We start from the raw sequence: 20483 nt of genomic DNA on the forward strand, positions 1-20483 counted from the left end.
AAAAAACCTATTATCTATCCTTTGGGCCCATTCAATTCCCCTAAAATTCATTTACTACCCCTTAAAATTTCCTACATTCCCCACTTAACCTCTCCTCTATGCAGAAGAGTATATGAACTTCTAAACTTCGTCGGGGAATTGGGTTACCATTCTCCTGTGATTCCCCTGTGTTTATGCACATTAATACATTTGTATACCTTTTTTTTTCAGCATTTGCCAACCTTCAGAGGGGGAGTGAGAAGTTTTCTTTACTTCTATAGAATCTTGAGCATTAAAAATTATTTATAGACATTTACAGCAGGCACAAAAGGGTCTATAATTTGCACTATAATTAGCCTTTCTCATTGTTGAACACATAGGTAGCATCCCACGTTTTGATAGATGAAATAAATTGGTAATAAACATCTTTCTATGCACTCTAAATCTTTGTCTACATTTCAGATAATCCCCTTAGGAAAGCTTTTTAGAAATGAAACTGCAGAGAATATTAATACTGCAAATAGCTTACATTTATTGAGTTTATTTGTCCTAGTCTCTGCCTAAGCATTTTACATATATAAACTAATTCAATATTAGTTCAATTTTAGAGATGAGAAAGTTGAGGCACAGGGATATTAAGTAACCCCTTCCAATTATCACATCACTAGTAAGTGGAAGAACTAGGACATGAACCCAGGCAGGCTGAGGATGGAGCTGGTGGTCCAAACCTGTATTTTGTATGGACTTTCTAACCACATGTGTAGATGTGACCCCAGTGGATCATAAACCTGGGACTTAGAAGGAAGAGACCACCCAATTCTTGGACATCACAGAAAGCAAGGCCCAGAAAGATGAAGTGACTTTACTAAAGTAGCACAGATAGCTAGTAGCAGATCTAGTACTTAACACATCACCTGACTCCTTATCCTGCAATTCAGTAACTTGCTACTACCCTGAGCCATAGTGTCAGCATCACCTGGAAGTCCATTAGAAATGCAGAGTCCCAGGCCCTACCTGGGACTGCAGCTGAATCTGCATTGTCAATAAGATCACCTAATGTTTTATTTGCACATTAAAATTCATTAGCTCTGGCAATATTCTCTGTAAACTTGATAAAGCTTTGACGATACGTTAATGGAAAATCTGCACATAAGCTGCTCGTATTTTTATAGCAAGAAAAAAAGCCCTAATTTTTCAGAGTTGAAGTTTATATTAAACTGAGCCATCTGAAATTACTGTTATTTTAAGACTTAAAAACTGTCATGTACTGGCAATTTATTGTGGTTCAACTTCAGTGGCTACAGGCGTAACAATAACAAAACTTCTGTGTGTCTGTTCATCTCTGTAGAGGCTGGACTTGAAGAATAAGATGAAGTTCCTTCCCCCAAACAGAGTACAGCTTAGTCATGAAGAATAAACAATTAAACAAAGCACAAAATAATAAGTGCTACTGTAGAGCATTCTGAGTGCTCAGGAGGAAGTTAAGTGATGTTCTGGAAAACAAGAGCGATGGAAGAAAACAGTTACTATCTTCTATTAATGGCAACGAAGATGGGTATGCAAGGCTTAGTCAAATTATTAAATAAATATCACTGTAAGCTGCTCAGAGCCTGATGAAACAAATAGTTTAAGATTATAAAATATAGGAGATGTAAATATAGGAGATATAAATCACTTGGACTGCCTAAGCAAAACAGCTGTACTGTTCTTAATGGTGATAGCAGGTAAAGAAAGTTACAGGGCTTAGGACTTATGGTGTGCTATTCTCACGGGCCCCAATTTGGCCATTTCTATTTTTTGAAATCAGCAGATGTGATGTTGGAAAAGAACCGTTTTCTCCTGCTATACTCAACATTCAACACAGAACACTTCTGCTAGCAGATGTAGGGTGGGGGAGGATTCCCCCAACGAGCAATTCTCTCACACCAGCTGGGCGTCCTATAACTCAATTCAATTCTGACATTAACCAGAACTAGCACCAGATCTCATAGGTTAGTGGCCCAGTCCCACATAACTACCTCCTACTTCACATGCCAATCTCAAGCTCAGGTGTTGGAAATTCTGACCAACCAGCTTTAAATTAGGGGTTCCCATAATCCCCTCCCTTGGGTTTGGTCATTTGCTAGGATGGCTCACAGAACTTAGGTAAACACTTATGTTTACCCATTTATTATAAAAGATACAGATACAGAGGCAGATGGAAGAGAGGCATAGAGCAAGGTATGTAGGAGGGGTCCCAGAACTTCCAGACCCTCTCTGGGGATACCAACCTCCCAGCACTTCCATATGTTCAGCAACCTGGAAGCTCTCTGAACCCTGTCCATTTTGGGTTTTTATGAAGGGTTATGAGGGCACAATTGATTAAATCATTGACCACTGGTGATTAGCTCAACCTGCAGTCCCTTTTACTTCCCTGGAGGTTGGGGGATGGGGCTGAAAGTCCCAGCCCTCTAATCACATGGTGGGTTTCCCTGGCAACCAGCTCCCATCCTAAGGCTATCCAGGAGCCCCCATCACCAGTCATCTCATTAGCATACACAAAGACATATCACTTTGGAGAGTCAAGGATTTTAGGAGCTGTTTGCCAGAAAATGGGGATGAAGACCAAATATATTTATTTCTACTATGAGAATATCATAGTGGATATCTTTAGATTGAGTGAAATGAGTAATGCTTTCCATTGTCCTATGTAATGAACAGAAGAATCTTTGGAGTGATTAATACTTAAAAATACAATATGTTTACCAGAAGCTATGAATAATAACTATAAATTATACTGTATGTTCAAGGGCACAAAATTCTTGCTAAGTAGTCACCATAAAATTTATCCATTCTTAGGAAATCATTAAGTATTTGCAATCCTGCTATTATAGAAATGAGACTGGGTGACCATGTTGATTTTGCATCTTTCCACTAGTTGGTTTAGAATATCTAATTTGGGGATAGTTGGTTGAATCTTTGAATTGGCAATAATTCTACTTTACCATTTCATCTAACTTTTTTCTTATTAAGATTCCTTTCCTAGAAAGAACCAAGCTACCAATAGCTGGGTCCATGGTGAGCTATTCACCCTGTAATTAAATGCTGTCTATACAAGTTGCATTTGAAGGAAAAAAACAAATGCTTTTTCACACACAGAAAAAGAGGCCAAGATGGTGGCAAGTCCTTTGGCATGCCATGCTTTTTCTTGAGAAACTATGCAGTGTGGTTTCACCCTTGGAGAGTCCCTTCCTTTTTGCTATTTCTCAGCTAGTGACCATCCTCTCACTTCTTCCACAGCTCCTTAACTCAAGGCTAAGGCTTTAAGCCTTTCTCATATGGACTACCTGATTTCACACCACCTCTGTCTGAATATTTCCTGCTTTCCCTCAAGCCGGACTGCTGTCTGCGTAGCATGCTGAGCTTGACTCAGAAAATGCCCATTCTGACGACTCTTCAAACCACATAGCACTCTATTTGATCAACTCTCTGTGTTTGAATTTTTATTGTTGCCTTATTTTAAAGGAAGCCTGACTGTACTCTCTAGGACCATTCTGTTTCTGTGGTACTTGGAATTTGTATGGGCATCTGAGTAGGGGAACCAAGTATAGCAATTGCAAGCAAACTTTCTTCTTATTGGATCACGGCATCTAAAGAGATAGGAAAAGATGAGTTAAAGGAAGAACATGACCAGTAAAGTTCTGAAAGATACACTGGAAGTTCTTTGGTTTGTAAAAATTAGTCAAAAACTAGAGAGGATGTTAGGCTCAAAATAAATGATTGAGGAGTGATCTATAATGTCAGATGACTTCCTGTCTATTCCTTAGAGGATAAAGCAGCAATGACAAAAAGGCAAGGGTCGTTTCTCTAAATTTGGTAAAAGGTAATAGCCAAGAAATGTATTGACCAGCTGGTGCCCATTCTAGGCTAGCCAGGAAACAGCAGTTTTGCCTCAGAGATCTCCTCCCCCAAGCAGAATGCCAGTCCAGTCACTTTTAGGAGCCTGTATAAATATCTGAGACCAAATTTGGGTAATGGTGCGAGTGATACCCAAAACACATTGAACAGGGAGAAATCAGCAGGAGGGTGGGAATATTGCCCTTAAGCACATACAGGTGGCAGCTGTGGGATCCCCACATTCTTCCGAAAGCCATAAGGGCAAATGGTTCCTGTTTTTCACTGCTTGTCATTGATGAAATCCAGTGTGATAAAACTGCCTGCAGGTGTCAGCAATTCGATTCCTAGTTTGTTAGTTTCCTGCCCCCCATTGCTTCCTTGCTCTCTCTCATTTCTTCCTCCTCTTCCTCCCTCCTTTTTCCTTTGAAAGTCTTTACTGAATATGCCAAACATTCTTTGGGGACTGTAAGAATATAGATAAGAAGATACAACGTCTTACTCTCAACTTACTTATTTTCTGAAAGATAGGACATCCACATACAACTGTAATACCAAGCTGCACGTGCTTAGTGTTATAAACGACAGAGTGGCATGGGCTCTCAGAGGAGGGCGTGGTCATGGCTGATGGTGGAATCTGGGAACTCGCACTGGAGGAGGTACGAGTTTGAAATGGTTTGATAAAGGTGGGCAGATGTGGAGGAACATGCACAGAATAGACGAAGGACAGAGGAAGAAAGCTGTAGGTGATTTTGAGGTTTCACAGTGATAAACAAAAGGAAATTGAACACTGTCTGGACCAGAGCAGCAGGAACCAAGCGTGAGTGACGACTGTTCCATCGACCCATAGGCTCCAGCCATGTCACCCTGCTGCTTGTCCTCAACAGTTCAAAAATTTTAGCTTCTGTCACCTGGTGGGCTTGTTAAACCCGACTGCTGGGCCCCATCCCCAGAACTCCTGATTTGGGAGGGGGAGGTGGCCTGAGAAGTTTTAGTTTCTCACAAGTGCCCAGGTGGTGCTGATGTTGCTGGTCTGAGACCCGCTGTCCAGGGATATGCCACATGAGCTTCCACCTCACCTGCTGTTTCCCATGCGTGGAGGTTTCTACCCTCAGATCTTCACATAATCAGGAGTCTCACTTTATTCTTCTCATCTCCTCTCCTGACACTCTATCGCCTTTCTACATTTTATCTCCGTTCAGAGTCCTTATCAGAACTCACTACTACGGCATATTAATTTACTGTCATTCCATTAGAATATAAACTTCACCAGATACTTTGTTTTATTCACTAGGACTTAAAGAAATGCTGTATTCCTAGCACGTACAGTGCTATATGCCTGGGCCTTAAAAGGGACACATGGTAGTCACTCAATGAGTAGTGCTGACAATACACAAGGTATTGCGCCTTGGAAAGGAGGGGTGGGATCAGGAACCTGTAGAGTTGGTGGTAGGAAGGATGGAAGCTGAGATAATTCAGGTCAAATGCTGCATCCATTTTTTTTTTTTTTTTTTTGAGACAGGCTGTCGCCCAGGCTGGAGTGCAGTGGCGCCCTCTGTCACACAGGCTGGAGTGCAGTGGTGCCGTCATGGCTCACTGCAGCTTCATTCTCCTGGGCTCAAGTGATCCTCCCACCTTGGTGTCCCTAGTAGCGGAACTGCAGGCGTGCGCCACCACATCCGGCAAACTTAATTTTTTTTTTTTTTAAAATTCAGGGTTTTCCCATGTTGGCCAGGCTGGGTCTCCAACTCCTGGGCTCAAGTGATCCTCCCACCTTGGCCTCTCTAAGTACTGGGATTACAAGTGTGAGCCACCAGCCTCCCTCTTATCAAGAAAGATGCATTTATTTGCTCTTATTGTAAAAGGTGTGGTGTCAGGCACTGGGGGAAGAGAGGGTACAGGTGTGTGTGTCGGTGCTTGAAGTAATTGGAGAGTTTTTAGAATGGTAGTGTGGAGGGTGCATGACCTCAGCAAACCAGGGCCCCATGGAAAAAGAAAAAGAAAACCCTTATTTTAGGCAGAGAAAAACAAAGCAGACTAAATATCTCTCCAAAACACTGAAGTAATTTTTTCTGTCAGATATTACATTAAGATGTAAGATATTACATTAAGAAGATTTCTGTCAGATATTACATTAAAATGACTTACATTTTCCTTTGCTTCCACAAAGAGGTCTGAAAACTTAGGGAGAACTGGACTCCCTCATATGTATCCTTTTTTCTGCCCTGTAAGTCGAGGGCTTAGAATATTTTTTTCTGCAGCAAATTTTTAACTACTCCAAATACTTTGCTATAGAGACTCATCCCAAATGCCTCCAACCTTCAATATGTTTAGCAGTTTTGATGCCAAATATATTGCTATCACATCATCAGACATCCCATGCAAACATGATGGAGAGGTTATAATAAGACCCCAATCATCTCATTATAAATCTTGTGTTCTCATTACAGTCACAAAATCAGAAAAAGGAACCTAGTTGATAAGTTAGTGATTCATGAATTAGTCTGGTAAGATAAAGACATTCTGAAAGGGAGATGGGGGAAATGAAAATATGACCAATGAGGTCACATGTGCAAATGGTTCCAGCTTCTGTAAGTGCAAACATAGACCAGGGTTCTCATCTAGTGATAAAGAGTGTGGTACCCTAGAACTTTCATCTTTTATCAGTTGCTGAGATTGAAATGCTATAAAAATACATGAAGTGTGTGTTAAGAAAACAAAGGTAGAAAAAAGCAGGAAGAATTTTTGACCTAATATACTTGCATTTTTATTGGTTTTAAATACTTGTTCATTTTTTTTTAAATCTCTCCCTTTTTCAGTTTAGACTGTGGATTAAAACATAAGCCCTCAGGAGACACAGACTGTCATTTCCTCTGCAAGACCCTGCCTGGTACAGCTACTTTGAAGATTCTTAACCATCCTTGGGGATAAGAAATGACAGGATGTGATAATGGATACTTTCCTGGTATTGGGTCAGTAAGTGTTTGTGGAATGAGGAAAGATGAGGGAACTGGGAAGATGGATGAGGAGATGGCACCTCCAGTTTTCTGATAACTTAATGAGGAAGAGAATAGACCCATTCATTTGGCTAAGAAGACACTAAGACATTTTCAGTCTTTTACTTAATTCCTTAGGAAGATAGAAGGTAATGAAAAAAATTGTCGACTTTGTGACAGAATGTGTCTACATGAGAGACTTTCCCACTAATAGCATAAATTACCCAATACTTTGTATTATATTCTGATTTGCAAAGTACTATATGATATTATTAAATGTTAGAGAAATACAAATTAGTGGCAGCCTTTTTCTTTTCTTTCTTCTATTGCTACTACATTTCTGCCCTCTTTCCTTATAGAGCTCCAGAAATTGCTCTTCCTTTCTCAATGATGGCAGAGGGAACTTTCTCTTAAAAATTGAATCAACTAAGTTCTTGGCTTAAAGTTGTTCATGAGCATGCTGTCACCTTTGGGAGAAATCAGAAGCATATGTTACGGGACCTCATCTTCCTCTGCAGCCTTACCTCCCCTTTCCCTCCAGGGGCACATTCCAGGTAATATTCTTCAAAAATGATCCTGGAGAAAACCCATGGAGCTGGGTTTATGGTTCCTCTATGGACTCATCATCCTTATCATCAGCTGGCCCCTCAGTGATGCTGGTGATCCCTCTGAAGGTCCCAAGTCATCTCCCCTCTCTTTTCATGTGACCAGGGCCCACCTCCTACTTTACAGAGAAAGGAGAGGCCAGCCAGCTTTCAGTGTCTGTGGAGACCTGACTCCATCACTTTCCTGTGGTCTCTCCCTTTCCCTATTTCTGCCACCTGGTGTAAAATATGAGCATATCTTTCCTATCTTAAGGAGTAAAAGCAAAATGGCAAAACACTCCTTTAAATCTATCACCTCCTCACACTGCCCTCACCTCCACTTCATGGACAAGCTTCTTGAAATTATGGTCTCCTTTCACTGCTAATTTTGTGACATCCCATTCCCTTCTCAACCTACCTGCTCTAGTTTCCATTCACCACTCCACCAAAAGCACTTTTGAAGATACGAATGATGTCCTGAATGGCCTGCCCAATGGATATGACTCTGCAGCACTTGATATGACTAATCTCTCCCTTCTTGGATCTCTTATTTTCCTTTAACTGACATCTCCTGTGTTTCTTACTCCGTTTCTAGACCTTTCTGCTACTTTCTTCTCTGCCTTTCCCCTCCTGCTTTATTGAATCTTTGGCCCTCTTTTCATGTAATGAGTTCTTCCAGGGTACTCCATCCTATACCAAAGGTTTCAAGAAATTCTATTGACATACTGACACATCAGTTTCTGGAATCTATTTCATAGCCTAGAGGTCTCTCTTGAGCTTCAGACCCATCTATCCAACTGGGCACTTTATAGGCACCTCAAATACATATCCAAAAAAGTGCTTATCTTCTCTGCAAAGAGCTCAGTCTACTTACTCGATTCTGAGATGCAATTTACACTATTCCCTCTGTGAAATAGTGGAAAAATTGTGAAAATTCTACCTCCTAAATATTTGATTGGTTCCCTCCTTTTTCTTGCGGTGTCACTGCCATTAACTAGGCCCTACCTCATATTACTAAGGTCACCATAACATCCCAGTCATCTTGACACCAGTCTTTAGCCCTCTAGTCTTCCCATTTCAATGATGGCAGAGGGAACTTTCTCTTAAAAATTGAGTCAACTAAATTCCCTGCTTAAAATTGTTCATGAGCATGCTGTTGACTTTGGGAGAAATCTGAACCATGTGTTATGGGACCTCACCTACCTCTGCAGCCTTCCCTCCCTGCTCCTGACTTCCTCAGAGAAAGATGCCTTCTATTATAGCCATACTCAATTGCCCTGATTTTCTAGACTTGACCAAGCTCTCTCACCTGTAGTTCTTTGAACCAATATATTCCCTGTATCTGGAAAGCCTTAACCTAATTTCTAGTTGTTCTTGATGACTGAGATCAGGACCATGTCCTTTCAGTACCAGCCATTTAAAAGAAAAAGTCAAAATATCTTGCATATTTAATAAACCACTCAATTTTTTTTTTCCTTTGCAATTGTCACATCTAAGATGACTTCTCTAGCCTTCTGTCCATTCTTCAGTCTGGGTTAGGTGACCCTCTCCTGCACTCACTTGATATCTGATATCAAGAGTTTTCTCTGGAGGCACAAGGATCCCAGGGTTGGAACTGTTTACCTGCCTGAGTTACTCATTATGCTGTGCACATGGGCTGCCCTTTCATCTCTGTAGTCCTAGACTAGCAGCCGGCCAGACACCCTGCAAATATTTATAGATATGAAATGAAATCCTCCCTTGTTAAACACTTCTCAGCCTTGCCAAATCACTTTACTTCATTCCCAGTGACTCCAGAGAATAGGAAAGGGTAAGAAGATTTCTGGAGTCACCAAAGGTGGTGTTGTCGACTGTAAAGGATGCTGTGAACTCAGGTGGCCTGGGTTTTAGAGTCTTAACTCTAATGCTATCTCTGTCAATCCTTTTACCTTTATGGAGTTCTGCTTCCTCATATATTATACAAAGGGATTGATACATTTTTTTGTTCCTTCCAGTCCTGACATTCTATGACTTTAAAAAATGCCATTTATAGAAGAAAAATGCAACTTTTAATTAGCTGGAAGTCCAAAATTCTAAACATCCACTTGGAGAGACTGTTATTTCAAGAAAACAACAAGCGGAAGGGTAGTCATTGGATATCAGTGTAACCACTCAGAGAGACTGCTGTAGTTATCTCTAATATGTTCTCCTGGATCTGGCCCCACTGGCTAAAGGCTATATTTCACAGCCTCCCTTGCAGCTAGGGCTGTCTAGTTGATTCTGGCCTGCAGGAAATGATGTTTGAACTTCTGGTCTGTGGCATTACAGGAGAGTGACTTTTCTTTCCACTTTCCTGCTGGCTGGACTGTGAGACATGGAAGACTCCTCCTTTGGAAGTTGAATGTTGAGTATGGCAGAGCTACAAGACAGAAACAGCCTGGTTCTCTGGCACCAACAACCAGCTATAGCTGTTCTGGAGTTTTACATGAGAGAGAAATGGATTTCTTGTTTAAGCCATGGAGGTTTAGGATTCTTTGTCATCGCAAATCTAAGAAACAAACAAACAGAAAATACAGAACAAAACAAAACAAAACAACCCAATAGTATCCTTACTAAAATTGATGCTAAAATGTTTTACTATTTTCAAAGTACACTGGGGGGAAAAAAGAACAAAGGTTATAATTATGTTGAAGAGAAACTCTTAGAAGTTTGCTTCAACCTTTCATAAAATAATTTTTTAGGAAATTTACAACACTACCCAGCACAAGATCCTAAAGCTTTGTATTCCGCATTCCACTGTATCATAAAGAAGTTAACACCTAGAGGCAGGTTGAGAAGCCATTAATCTAGCAAAGCAAATTCTAATCCAATAAATCAGTTATCTACTGATTGATCATAATGAAAACTCTAAAACAAGTCACCAAAAGCATTTTTCTTTTCTGTTCAGTCATTCCATTTACAAAGACAAAAAAATAATGCTTTTGTAGCTCACACAATATAGGCTGTGAAGTTATGAAACATTAACATTCTTTGCTGTTTTTCAGGGGTTGGAAGTGATTATGCTTAATGGTATTACCCAGAAAGTACCTTGATGCTATAAAATAAAGGGTCCATTATCAGATTGGGCTTCAAGGAGAGTGGAGCCCAGAAGCATTTGAAACAATCCTCCTTCCATTAGCTCAGTGGGCAGAGGAAATGCTGACCCCCATGGAGTACTATCTATCTGTGAATTTGGGTCAGAGGGGTAGAGGACTGCAGTATTGCATGTCTTTAACAAGCAAAGCAGGAGACCCCAACACGCAGAACATACTGCAGGGAAGAAAGCTTTGGGTATAATGAGCTGATAAACAATCAGCACTTAGTGGCTGTACTTTGAGCTACTGGATAAGGAAAACTAAAAATATTCTACCATTAACAAGGGGCAAGAGCTAGAAGGAAGTTCCAGAAGGCAAGGGAGAACTATTTCATTAACTACACACTAACTTGTGGGGAAACGTTCATAACCAACCTTAGAACCAAGGACACGTCCTAATGCCCCCAAATGTAGAGCACGTATTTCAGCCTATCGTTCATGAGCTGACATGGTCCTTTCCTGCTTTAGGCTCTTACTATGAATGGGGCCTGCTTGCTTTGTTTATTCAATGTGTGCAATGCTGAATGAAGCTCTCTACTTCTCTGATCTGACTAGATCTGGTTTCAGGGCTGAGGATAAGTGAGAGAGAGGCAGGAAAACCAGAGTTTGATGATAGAGGCCTTAAAAGCCACGCAGAGGATTCTGCCTTTGATGTAGTTGACAATGGGGAGCCAAAGTAGATCTTTGAGCAAGGGAGTGACATGATGAAAAGTCTTATTTTAATAAGCTCATCAGTATGAGAAAGGATTAGAGAATTGCAGATCAGTTAGGAGAAAACTACCTTAACTCAGACTGAGATTAAAACAAAAAGTCCTATATGTGGCTGGTGGTCCTTACAAGGGAGAGGAAAGTACAAATGGGATACTTTTTACAGGAACAGAAGGAACTAGAGATGCATTTCTTCCTTAGGAGTGAGACAAGAGGCATATTTGAAGACATGGAATAAAACTCATTAAGGATGCAAACTTAGTGAAGAATATAAAAGGTCAAATCAACAATTTACCATCAAATCAGGACCCTTCTCAGCTGGGAAGGAGGTACTGCTGATGACTACACCAGAACAGCACGTGCAAACTGAGACAATCCCTGGCAACCCCGGGCCAGTCCTGGGAAAAGGGGGACTTATGTCCTTCAAATCTGAAAAGATCCTTAACTACCAGTGTAGAAGGCAACTCAGATTCACATGATTGGCTCTGATTTCTTGTGCTCTAGACCTAGGTTTCTAAAGCTCAGAGAACACTCAAAGGAAGCCAACATCAGGACATAAAAGAACAAAAAGCTGCTCTTGAGAGAGAGGTGGGGGAATAGCCAGAGAGGTAGGGTAGAAAACAAGTATGATGTCTCGGGTTGAAGTTGCTCTACTGAGTCACTATTCCTCACAATCCTTGTCTTCAGTATGCCACATCCAATGTGCAGTCTCTGCTTATAGGATTTCAAGGACAAACTACTTTTTTTTCTTTTTTCTTGAGATGGAGTCTTGCTCTGTTGCCCAGGCTGGAGTGCAATGGCGTGATCTTGGCTCACTACAACTGCCACCTCCCAGGTTCAAGCGATTCTCCTGCCACAGCCTCCTGAGTAGCGGAGACTACAGGTGCACGCTACCATGCCCGGCTAATTTTTATATTTTTAGTAGAGACAGGGTTTTGCCATGTTGGCCAGGATGGTCTCGAACTCTTGACCTCAGGTGATTCACCCGCCTCAGCCTCCAAAAGTGCTGGGATTACAGACGTGAGCCACCATGCCTGGCCCCGAACTACTATTCAAAAATAATCTTACTTCAAGTCTACTTCTGTGAATAGTCACATCCTGTTTCCATGGATGACTATTGACTTGTGGACAAATAACTATAAGTGGGTGATACCCAGCCCTGCTCATACATATGGTCATGGGAAAAAAGGGTATGCCATTCATCAAAGTGGCTTCCCTGAGACACAAAGAAGGGGAAGAAACTCTCCCAAGACCTAAGAGACATCTTCAATAAATGCAGGGCTGTCATGAGAAAAAAGGAGTCCATGGAACTTTGCAAGCGGATGCAGTACAAGTAGATTAATACGAGCGCATTACTTGGTTCCAAGAAGCAGTCATGATGGTAGGCAGCCAGTTCTCTCTGCACCCTCAGCCTACATACAGCAGGGCTAGATAATCAGAATTGGCAAGGACATAGAAAGGATGTTCACCTCTCCTTCTTGGTTCAGTGAGCTCTTCTGTCAGCCCTCAGGAATCTGCTCATCCCATACAGCAGGGGTCCCAAAATCCCTGGCCACAGACTGATTCCAGCTGGTGGCCTGTTAGAAACCAGGTCACACAGCAGGAGGTGAGTAGCAGGCTATCCAGCAAAGCTTCATCTGTATTTGCAGCCGCTCCCCATTGCTTGCATTTCCACCTGAGCTCTGCCTCCTGTCAATTACCAGCAGCATTAGATTCTCACAGGAGCAAGAATCCTATGGTGAACTGCCCATGTGAGGGATCTAGGTTGCATGCTCCTTATAAAAATCTAATGCCTGATGATCTGTCACTGTCTCACATCAGCCCCAGATGGGTCTGCCTAGTTGCAGGAAAACAAGCTCAGGGCTTCCACTGATTGTTTGTTATGGGGAGTCCTATAATTATTTCATTACCTATTACAACATAGTAACAATAGAAATAAAGTGTGCAATAAATGTAATGTGCTTGAATCATTCTGAAACCACCCCCCGCCACTGTCCGTAGAAAAATTATCTTCCACAAAACCAGTCCCTGGTGCCAAAAAGGTCGGCGACTGCTACCATACAGCACTTACACATTATATAGTAATTTGATGTGTGGGCAATTTTCTCTACTATACGGCAAGCTATTAGAGGGAATTCATTCTGTTGGTCAAGTTCTTAGCACACAATGGGCATCCAAATACTTGAATGAACAAAGGCACATGATCACAGCTACTTTCTGTGCTACTTTTGTTTTCTGTGTGTGTGTGTGTGTGTGTATGTGTGTGTGACAATAGAAAGTTCTTTCATCTTCTGTTTTCTGTCCCTTATGGGCCGTGCATGCTTTTCTAATAATGATTCACTATCAGTGACTCATCACCACCCTAGAGAAGGTAACCAAGATTAAACCTCCAATTTTACCTATATAATCTCTTTTCCTTTATTGTTCTGAAACTATCAGTTCCCCAAACAAGATTAAATCTTCCAGTTTTTCTTAAAAGCAATTCTCTATGCCTGAATAAGTAGCAGAGTGAGAAGTACAGTGGTGGAGTCAGGCAGAGCTGGGTGAGAATCTCAAGTGTGTTCTTGAGTTAGTTAGCCCTGAACTTGGGCTACCTGGACTGTACTTCATTTAGCCTATTTGTAAAATGAAGATAACAAATGCATCAAGTTGTTCTTAGAATTAATATTTTTATAAATGTTTATATTAAGTCTCGGTAAGTATTTTACCATCCTGTTAAGTTCTTACTAAGTGCCAAGAACCATGCAATATCCATGCTATTCTTGAATCCTCCCAGCAACTTGGTGAGGAAGGTCTAATATTACCTCCATTGTCCCAGATAAGGAAACTGAGGTTCAAAGAAGTTAAATAACTTGTCTAAGATAACAGAGCTACTAAATGTGGAAAAGCAAAAAATGAGACCCGGGCAGTTAACCCTCAGACTTATGCTACGTTGACACATGAAGAAGGCACTCAATAAGCAGTTTTCAAAAATCATAGCTATGTTAGTACTAGAGTTTTGCCAGAATTTATTGTTACTGTCTGAGATCTCTCTTTTACCATTATTTTAAAAATCTACCCTAATTTTCTGTGATGCAGAAGTTTTTTTTTTTTTTTGGTTTCAATGTCATAGTATAATAGCCAGGTCTGCTTTTGGGAAAACAGGGAGATGAGGGAGAAAAAAAGAACACAGAATGATGTTTGCTTGTATGGGCGTCTCACTTACTGATGGACATTTATTTATCCCCGAAATGTCTGACTTGGCATTTGTAACCCCTGAAGCCCTTGACATAAAGTACCAATAAATATAATTGAAGTTGTCATTTTCCACTTCGTTTCATTCCTTTTCTATGCATTTAAAGATCTGTCTTGTAAGTGTTTAATATAGTTATCAAAAAAGGCACTAGCTTTTGTCATCAGATTTTTCTTGTAGTCTTTCTACACTTTTAAGTTTTTAATTTTTGTGGGTACATAGTATATATATACTTCTATGTACCTCATATATATTTATGGGGTACATGAGATATTTTGGCACTGGCATGCAATGTGAAATAAGCACATCATAGAGAATGGGGTATCCATCCCCTCAAACGTTTATTCTGTGTGTCACAACAATTCAGTTACACTGTTAGTCATTTCAAAATGTACAATTAGATTATTATTGACTATAGTTACCGTGTTGTGCAACCAAATAGTAGTTCTTACTCTTTCTAACCTTTTTAAATGACCATTAATCATCCCTGTCTCCCCCTGAATCTCCCACTACCCGTTCCAAGGCAATTTTTTTTTTCTCTGAGACACTTAAATTTGCCATTTACTAAGCATCTGTTACACACTTGGCACTATCCAATTGTTACTAGTTTATGTCTAAAGAGGACTGGCCTCATTAGCCGCTCTCAGGAGGCATGCTGGCCTGCCCTGTGTGTTCTATTTTTTATTCATGCTCAGGGTCCTGTAAATGATAATCACATATTATTGGATTCTACAAAGACCTACAAAAATATTTTTACATGAATGCAAGAAATAGGGCTGCCCCTTCATTAGTAACAAAAAAAAGAAAAATTATTAAGGAATAAAAATGAGGTGGCTCAGAATAACTTTGGATGGATGAAACCAGCCCAAAAAAAGTGCTAAATACTCTTCTACCATGTCCTCCCATCAGATTCTCGTTCACCAGAAGGCTAAACTTGCAGAAAGTAGTTTCGGAGTAAACAAAGCAAAACATTCTCAAAGCCGAGCAGCATTTCTGTCTTTAGCGACGAGAAAATGATATCTAACGAACGTAGGTTAAAATTCCCCATTTTTAACAGTGAATATGCTCAGAAATATTTTTGCTTTTAAAGAAGCTCTAGGCTTCTATTGCAATGGGTGAGTGAGACTCACTTCATTCTTTCATCTTTTTCTTCCCTCCTACTTTTAGACATCTGGTAATTTATACACTTGGGATTAACTTATGTAGCAACGGAAGAGAAAATAGCAATTATTACATCCACTGCTGAAAACAGAGAAGGTAATGAAACTTTTTCCTGAAGGGTTCCAGTCGCTACAAATTCTATACGGAAAGGGTGCCACCATTGGCCTCATTTCCTCTACAAAGTGGTGCTTAGGGAAGGGTGCACACCTGCTCAGCTGAAGCAGGCCTGGTAACATCACGGAGGAGTGCCACACGCTGAAATAATTATGCACAGAGCCACAGCTGAGTGGAGGAGTGAGGGCCTAGGTCACACAGACGTGTCTAAATCTGTGATATATGTTTATCATCTGACATGACATCAGCCAGGAGAGTCAGAGTTAACTCCCCAATAACCCAAGCCTACACCATCAGTCTTTAAACACGAGCTTCTTTCTTCCAGATCTCTAAAGGGGTCACAAATGATCGGAGGTAAAGCCGAGATCTTGTATGTCCAGGCCAAAAGGCAGCCCTGGGATGTTAACTCCTTTCTGTTTCCTCCCAGAAATACTGGGGTGGAAAAATCCATGATCACATTACCATCTATAGCCCCTAACTCAACCAGCATCTCTATCCCATCCTGCCTCCCCTAAAACTGAGGACATGTTTCGAAAATTTCCTCTGTAAGCACTGTATTCAGGGGAACCCTAAAGGCAGTGCCAAGATTCTTTGGGAGAGAAAGAGAAATGCGATTCTCTTACCAGGGCCACACTTATAAATTCTTTTACACTATTTCTGAAAAGAACAACTTGGTTTTAAGACACTGTACACTACCTTGTCGTCATCCAGATCTACATGAAAACTTTTCTCAGGTGGTGATCCTTGAATGATAGTAGGCTATTTAAAAATATTTAAGACACTGAGTTTACTCCTCTGTAAAAAGGAATTGAACTAGAGGAACTATTTAAGGTTTTTCTAGCTCTAAAATGCAGGCAAGCCATAATTTCCAGATTCAAAGAACGACCCCCTGCATATGTGAGCAAATCACATGCTGTCTATACCACAGCAAGCCTTCAGGATAATAAGAATGTGCTTAGTAACACACGGCTTCCAGCCCTCTGCCTCCTGAAGAAATGCATATAGAAAGCATGCTAACCTACAGAGGGGGGACAAAACTGATTGTTTTACTCCTATGTTTTTCCTTCAGAAAAACTACCCATAATTTTACAGTTGACTACTTTTATTCTGCTTATTTTGAGTTGAATCATTTGCATTGCTCAGATTTAAAAATCTAATAACCACTCTACAGACTAATAAGCACAGGCTAAAAAAAAAAAAAAAATTCACACTCAGTTCTTAAACTTAATCACTGATGAATTTCAACCCACTGTTCCTACATACAGTTGTAAAGGAAAGGCTTAGTTTTCAGGTCATAATTCATGTGGGACAACGGCATCACCAAGCATCAACCAAGGCAAACACTGCAAATACCGACCACGGCTACTCCAAAGACAGAATCCCATTCAACCTGGGTCCACAGCTGAGGTTGGCAGATGATAAGAAGTATAAAAAGCCAGGCTGGAGCCCACCACATTCTCTCGGTGAGCTACAGCGAAGAGCAGAGAGCTGTGTGTACATTTTATATAGGGGACCGGGAAAGTGTGCAGATTCACTCAGAGACCCCCAAGTCAGAAAAAGTGAGGCACACTCTAGAACAAACCAGCCCCCAGATCCAAATCAAAGCTGTGTAGGGCATGAATGTCGCTCCACTTACCCAGCATAGCAGTTGTTATAAAGGTGGCTGTGCCCTGGTTGCAGAACCTTCAAAAAGAGCCAGCAAAGAGGCAGGAAAGCAGCTGCCCGGCCCCTGCGCTTCCCGAGACACTTCATAGTGTTAAGAAGAGAGGAGCTGAAAGTTACTTAAGCAGTCACCCGAGGCTGGAGGTGGCTCGCAGCACCCCCTACACACCACACACGTTCTCTGGGAAGGGGGTGGGCAAGGAAGGCTGAGAGTGAGCAAAATGTGACACTTCTCTCCAGCTACAAGAGAAAAAAAGTTTAGGCAGCTGAGGAAGGGAAGTTGCTATTACGGCTTGGTCTTGGGACAAGCAGCAGCAGCAGCAGCAGCTGAGCCTGATCTTTAATCAGGTTCCCCTAGAAAGGGCTGGGCCTCCCTCGTGCTGACTCACAGCGGGGATTCACTGGGTGCTGCTTCCTTTGGGTGACTCCTCTCTGCTTTTGGTTTGTTTGCTTTCCCAAATTGAGGCTCTTAACTTTTCTGTGCAAGCTTTTATTCTCTACTACCTTCTTCAGCATGAGGATCCTACCTAATTGCAAACAGTTTGTCTGATGGGCTAACCAAGCAGACACGGATCATTCCAAGCTTAATATTTTGATCTCCCATGACAGATTCCCAAATGGATTCCACCTAATGAAATGCACAGTCAATAATCTTGATGAGAACACGTGCAGGGGTACCTATAGCACCTAGACCCAAACAGCTGGCTTCAGTTCCCTGCTCCTGACTTATAGGAGTGGGCAGCGGCTTTACTGGGCTTCAGGGAGCTCTTGGTACTCATTCTGCATCAGCAGCACCCAGACCTGCTGCTGTTTCAGAGGTGCTCATGGGGAATAGGAGGCCTTCGAGTGCCTTCCCACCTTGGCTGCACATTTGGAATCATTTAGGGAGCCAGACCTTGAAAATAGAAACTGTGGTGGCAGGATCAGTGGTTTAAAAAGCTCCTCAGGTGATTCCAATATTCAACCACTATGCTGGTCTGGAGCAGGGCTTCTCAGAGCTCCACATGCATAGAAGTCACCTGGGGATCTCATTAAACTGCAGCTCTGATGCAGTAGGTTGCAACAGAGGCCTTAGGGTCTTCCCTCCTTCCCTCCTTCCCTCCTTCCTTCCTTCCTTCCTTTTTGACAGAGTTTCGCTCTTGTTACCCAGGCTGGATGGAGTGCCAAGGGCCCATCTCGGCTCACTGCAACCTCTGCCTCCTGGGTTCAAGTGATTCTCCTGCCTCAGCCTCCCGAGTAAGTGGGATTACAGGTGCCTGCCATCATGCCTGGCTAATTTTTGTATTTTCAGTAGAGACGAGGTTTTACAATGTCAGTCAGGCTGGTCTTGAACTCCTGACCTCAGGCAATCTGCTCGCCTCGGCCTCCCAAAGTGCTGGGATTACAGGTGTGAGCCACTGCACCTGGCCAAAAGCCTGCATTTCTAAAGAAGCTTCCAGGTGATGCTGATGCTGCTGGCTCTTCAGCCACACTTGGAGTAGCAAGACTTCACGTTAGAATGAGGTCTGCTTTTTCTTCCAAGCAAACCTTAGAGAAAACCATTTCCTTTTCTTTTTTCCCATGTTGATAATGAAAGCTTTTCAAAAGCTCCTATTCGAATACGCCACCAAACCCATTAAGGGAATGTGCCTTGCCCTATCAAATAAGCATAGTGTTACCTAGGGTGTCTCCTGTTATCCTCCATGCCGAGTCCTGGTTGTGCTCTAAAAGAGTGAGTCACTATTTCTTCATCACACTCACAAAACTTTTCAGGTTTCCTGACGAGTCATGGCCAAGAACTCCTGTACCCTCTAATACTATATAGCCAGAGTCCCTGTTAGAAGAGAGAGCACCCAATCTTTCCCATCTTCTCTACCTGGGGAGTTGAACCAAAACTACTTTGACAGATTCAATGTCAGGTTCATGACACAGCTGAAATGGTTTTCATTTGAAATGATGCTCTGAAGTTTCCTGCAACTTTCTCAGCATCAGTCTGGTTAATGCCTTGTCTGTGTCCTTCACAAGTCCTGGCATGTCCTCTACTGTAGGAATTACCACATCGAATTTCTTGTCTTGTTTCCTCATGAGGCTGCTTTCTCCTTGAATACAGACTGTATCCTTTTGGTCTTCCTGTGCACTTCCTCATACCTCCTCGAGGGAATACAATGTTTACTGAAGGAGTGATCAACAATGTCTGTTGCATGAATGATGAACCAGGGAAGAAATTCGTTCCACAAATATTAACATAGACGCTTCTATGTCCGGATAGAGGAGAGAGCACCTTGGGAGGAGAGAACACTATGGGCACTTTTGGAGAGTGGAAGTTCCCCAGATGATCATGTCTGTTTTCGTTTCTTTTTTATGTTGCCTTCTTTCCTGACTTCCTGGCCTCGTACTTTGGTCTTCCTAAACTGGTCAGGCTGCTCTGCAAGACTCAGAGCAGTTCTCACAGGCCTTTTAGATGAGCCCAGGAAAGCCAATGATCTGTGGAAACAAGAGGTTACTGTGTAAATAAAACACTTCATCTCTTTGCATTTCACTATGTCAGAACAATGTATAAATCTGTCATATTATATCACAACATTAAACTAGGAATGTTCAGTCTCTGACTGGGAATTAAACTCATCCTCAAATCATTCTGAAGGATTGGATACTGCAAGCATGTTCAGCAGAGGCTCTCCAGACGCTGACACCAAAGGAATCATTTCCCGGACCATCAAAAATGCCAGAAATGCCGGTGACATCCTGTAACCTTCCTAAAAGTTTCAGATCAAAGAGAGGTTCTCAAACAATAGAAGCCATTCCTAGCAATCATTCTCTGTTTTACTAAGGACCAGGTTATCTGATCAAACTTCTCTTGGAGTAGATAAGCTCCCATAAAATGAGAGATAAATGGAGTCCATTTAGCAAATGGGAGGAGGAGAGAACAGTTTTATAGATGAATTCAAAGATAAAAGTTCCATTTTTAAGGCATTGAGAGGGAGCGAATTATTAAACCAGTTAGGGATTTGGAGATGGGAAGACAAGAAGTTCTATTTATTGGCTATGCCTTTGTCATAGTTGAGTGGAAGAGTGAACTTTAT

General features: G+C 41.6%; 1 protein-coding gene across 1 annotated transcript in view; it reads right to left on the reverse strand.

Moving 5' to 3' along the window:
- CPA6 (carboxypeptidase A6) overlaps window positions 1-17762 on the reverse strand; it is a 327639-nt gene extending 309877 nt beyond the window's left edge. The window contains exon 1 of the mRNA XM_011976492.1: window positions 17396-17762. Within this exon, the coding sequence (XP_011831882.1) occupies window positions 17396-17511 (116 nt within the window). The 5' untranslated portion in view covers window positions 17512-17762. The remainder of the gene's footprint in view (window positions 1-17395) is intronic.
- Window positions 17763-20483: the final 2721 nt, after the last annotated feature.

Source organism: Mandrillus leucophaeus, unplaced genomic scaffold, assembly GCF_000951045.1.
Source record: "Mandrillus leucophaeus isolate KB7577 unplaced genomic scaffold, Mleu.le_1.0 Scaffold167, whole genome shotgun sequence".
NCBI classification, from domain to species: Eukaryota; Metazoa; Chordata; class Mammalia; order Primates; family Cercopithecidae; genus Mandrillus; species Mandrillus leucophaeus.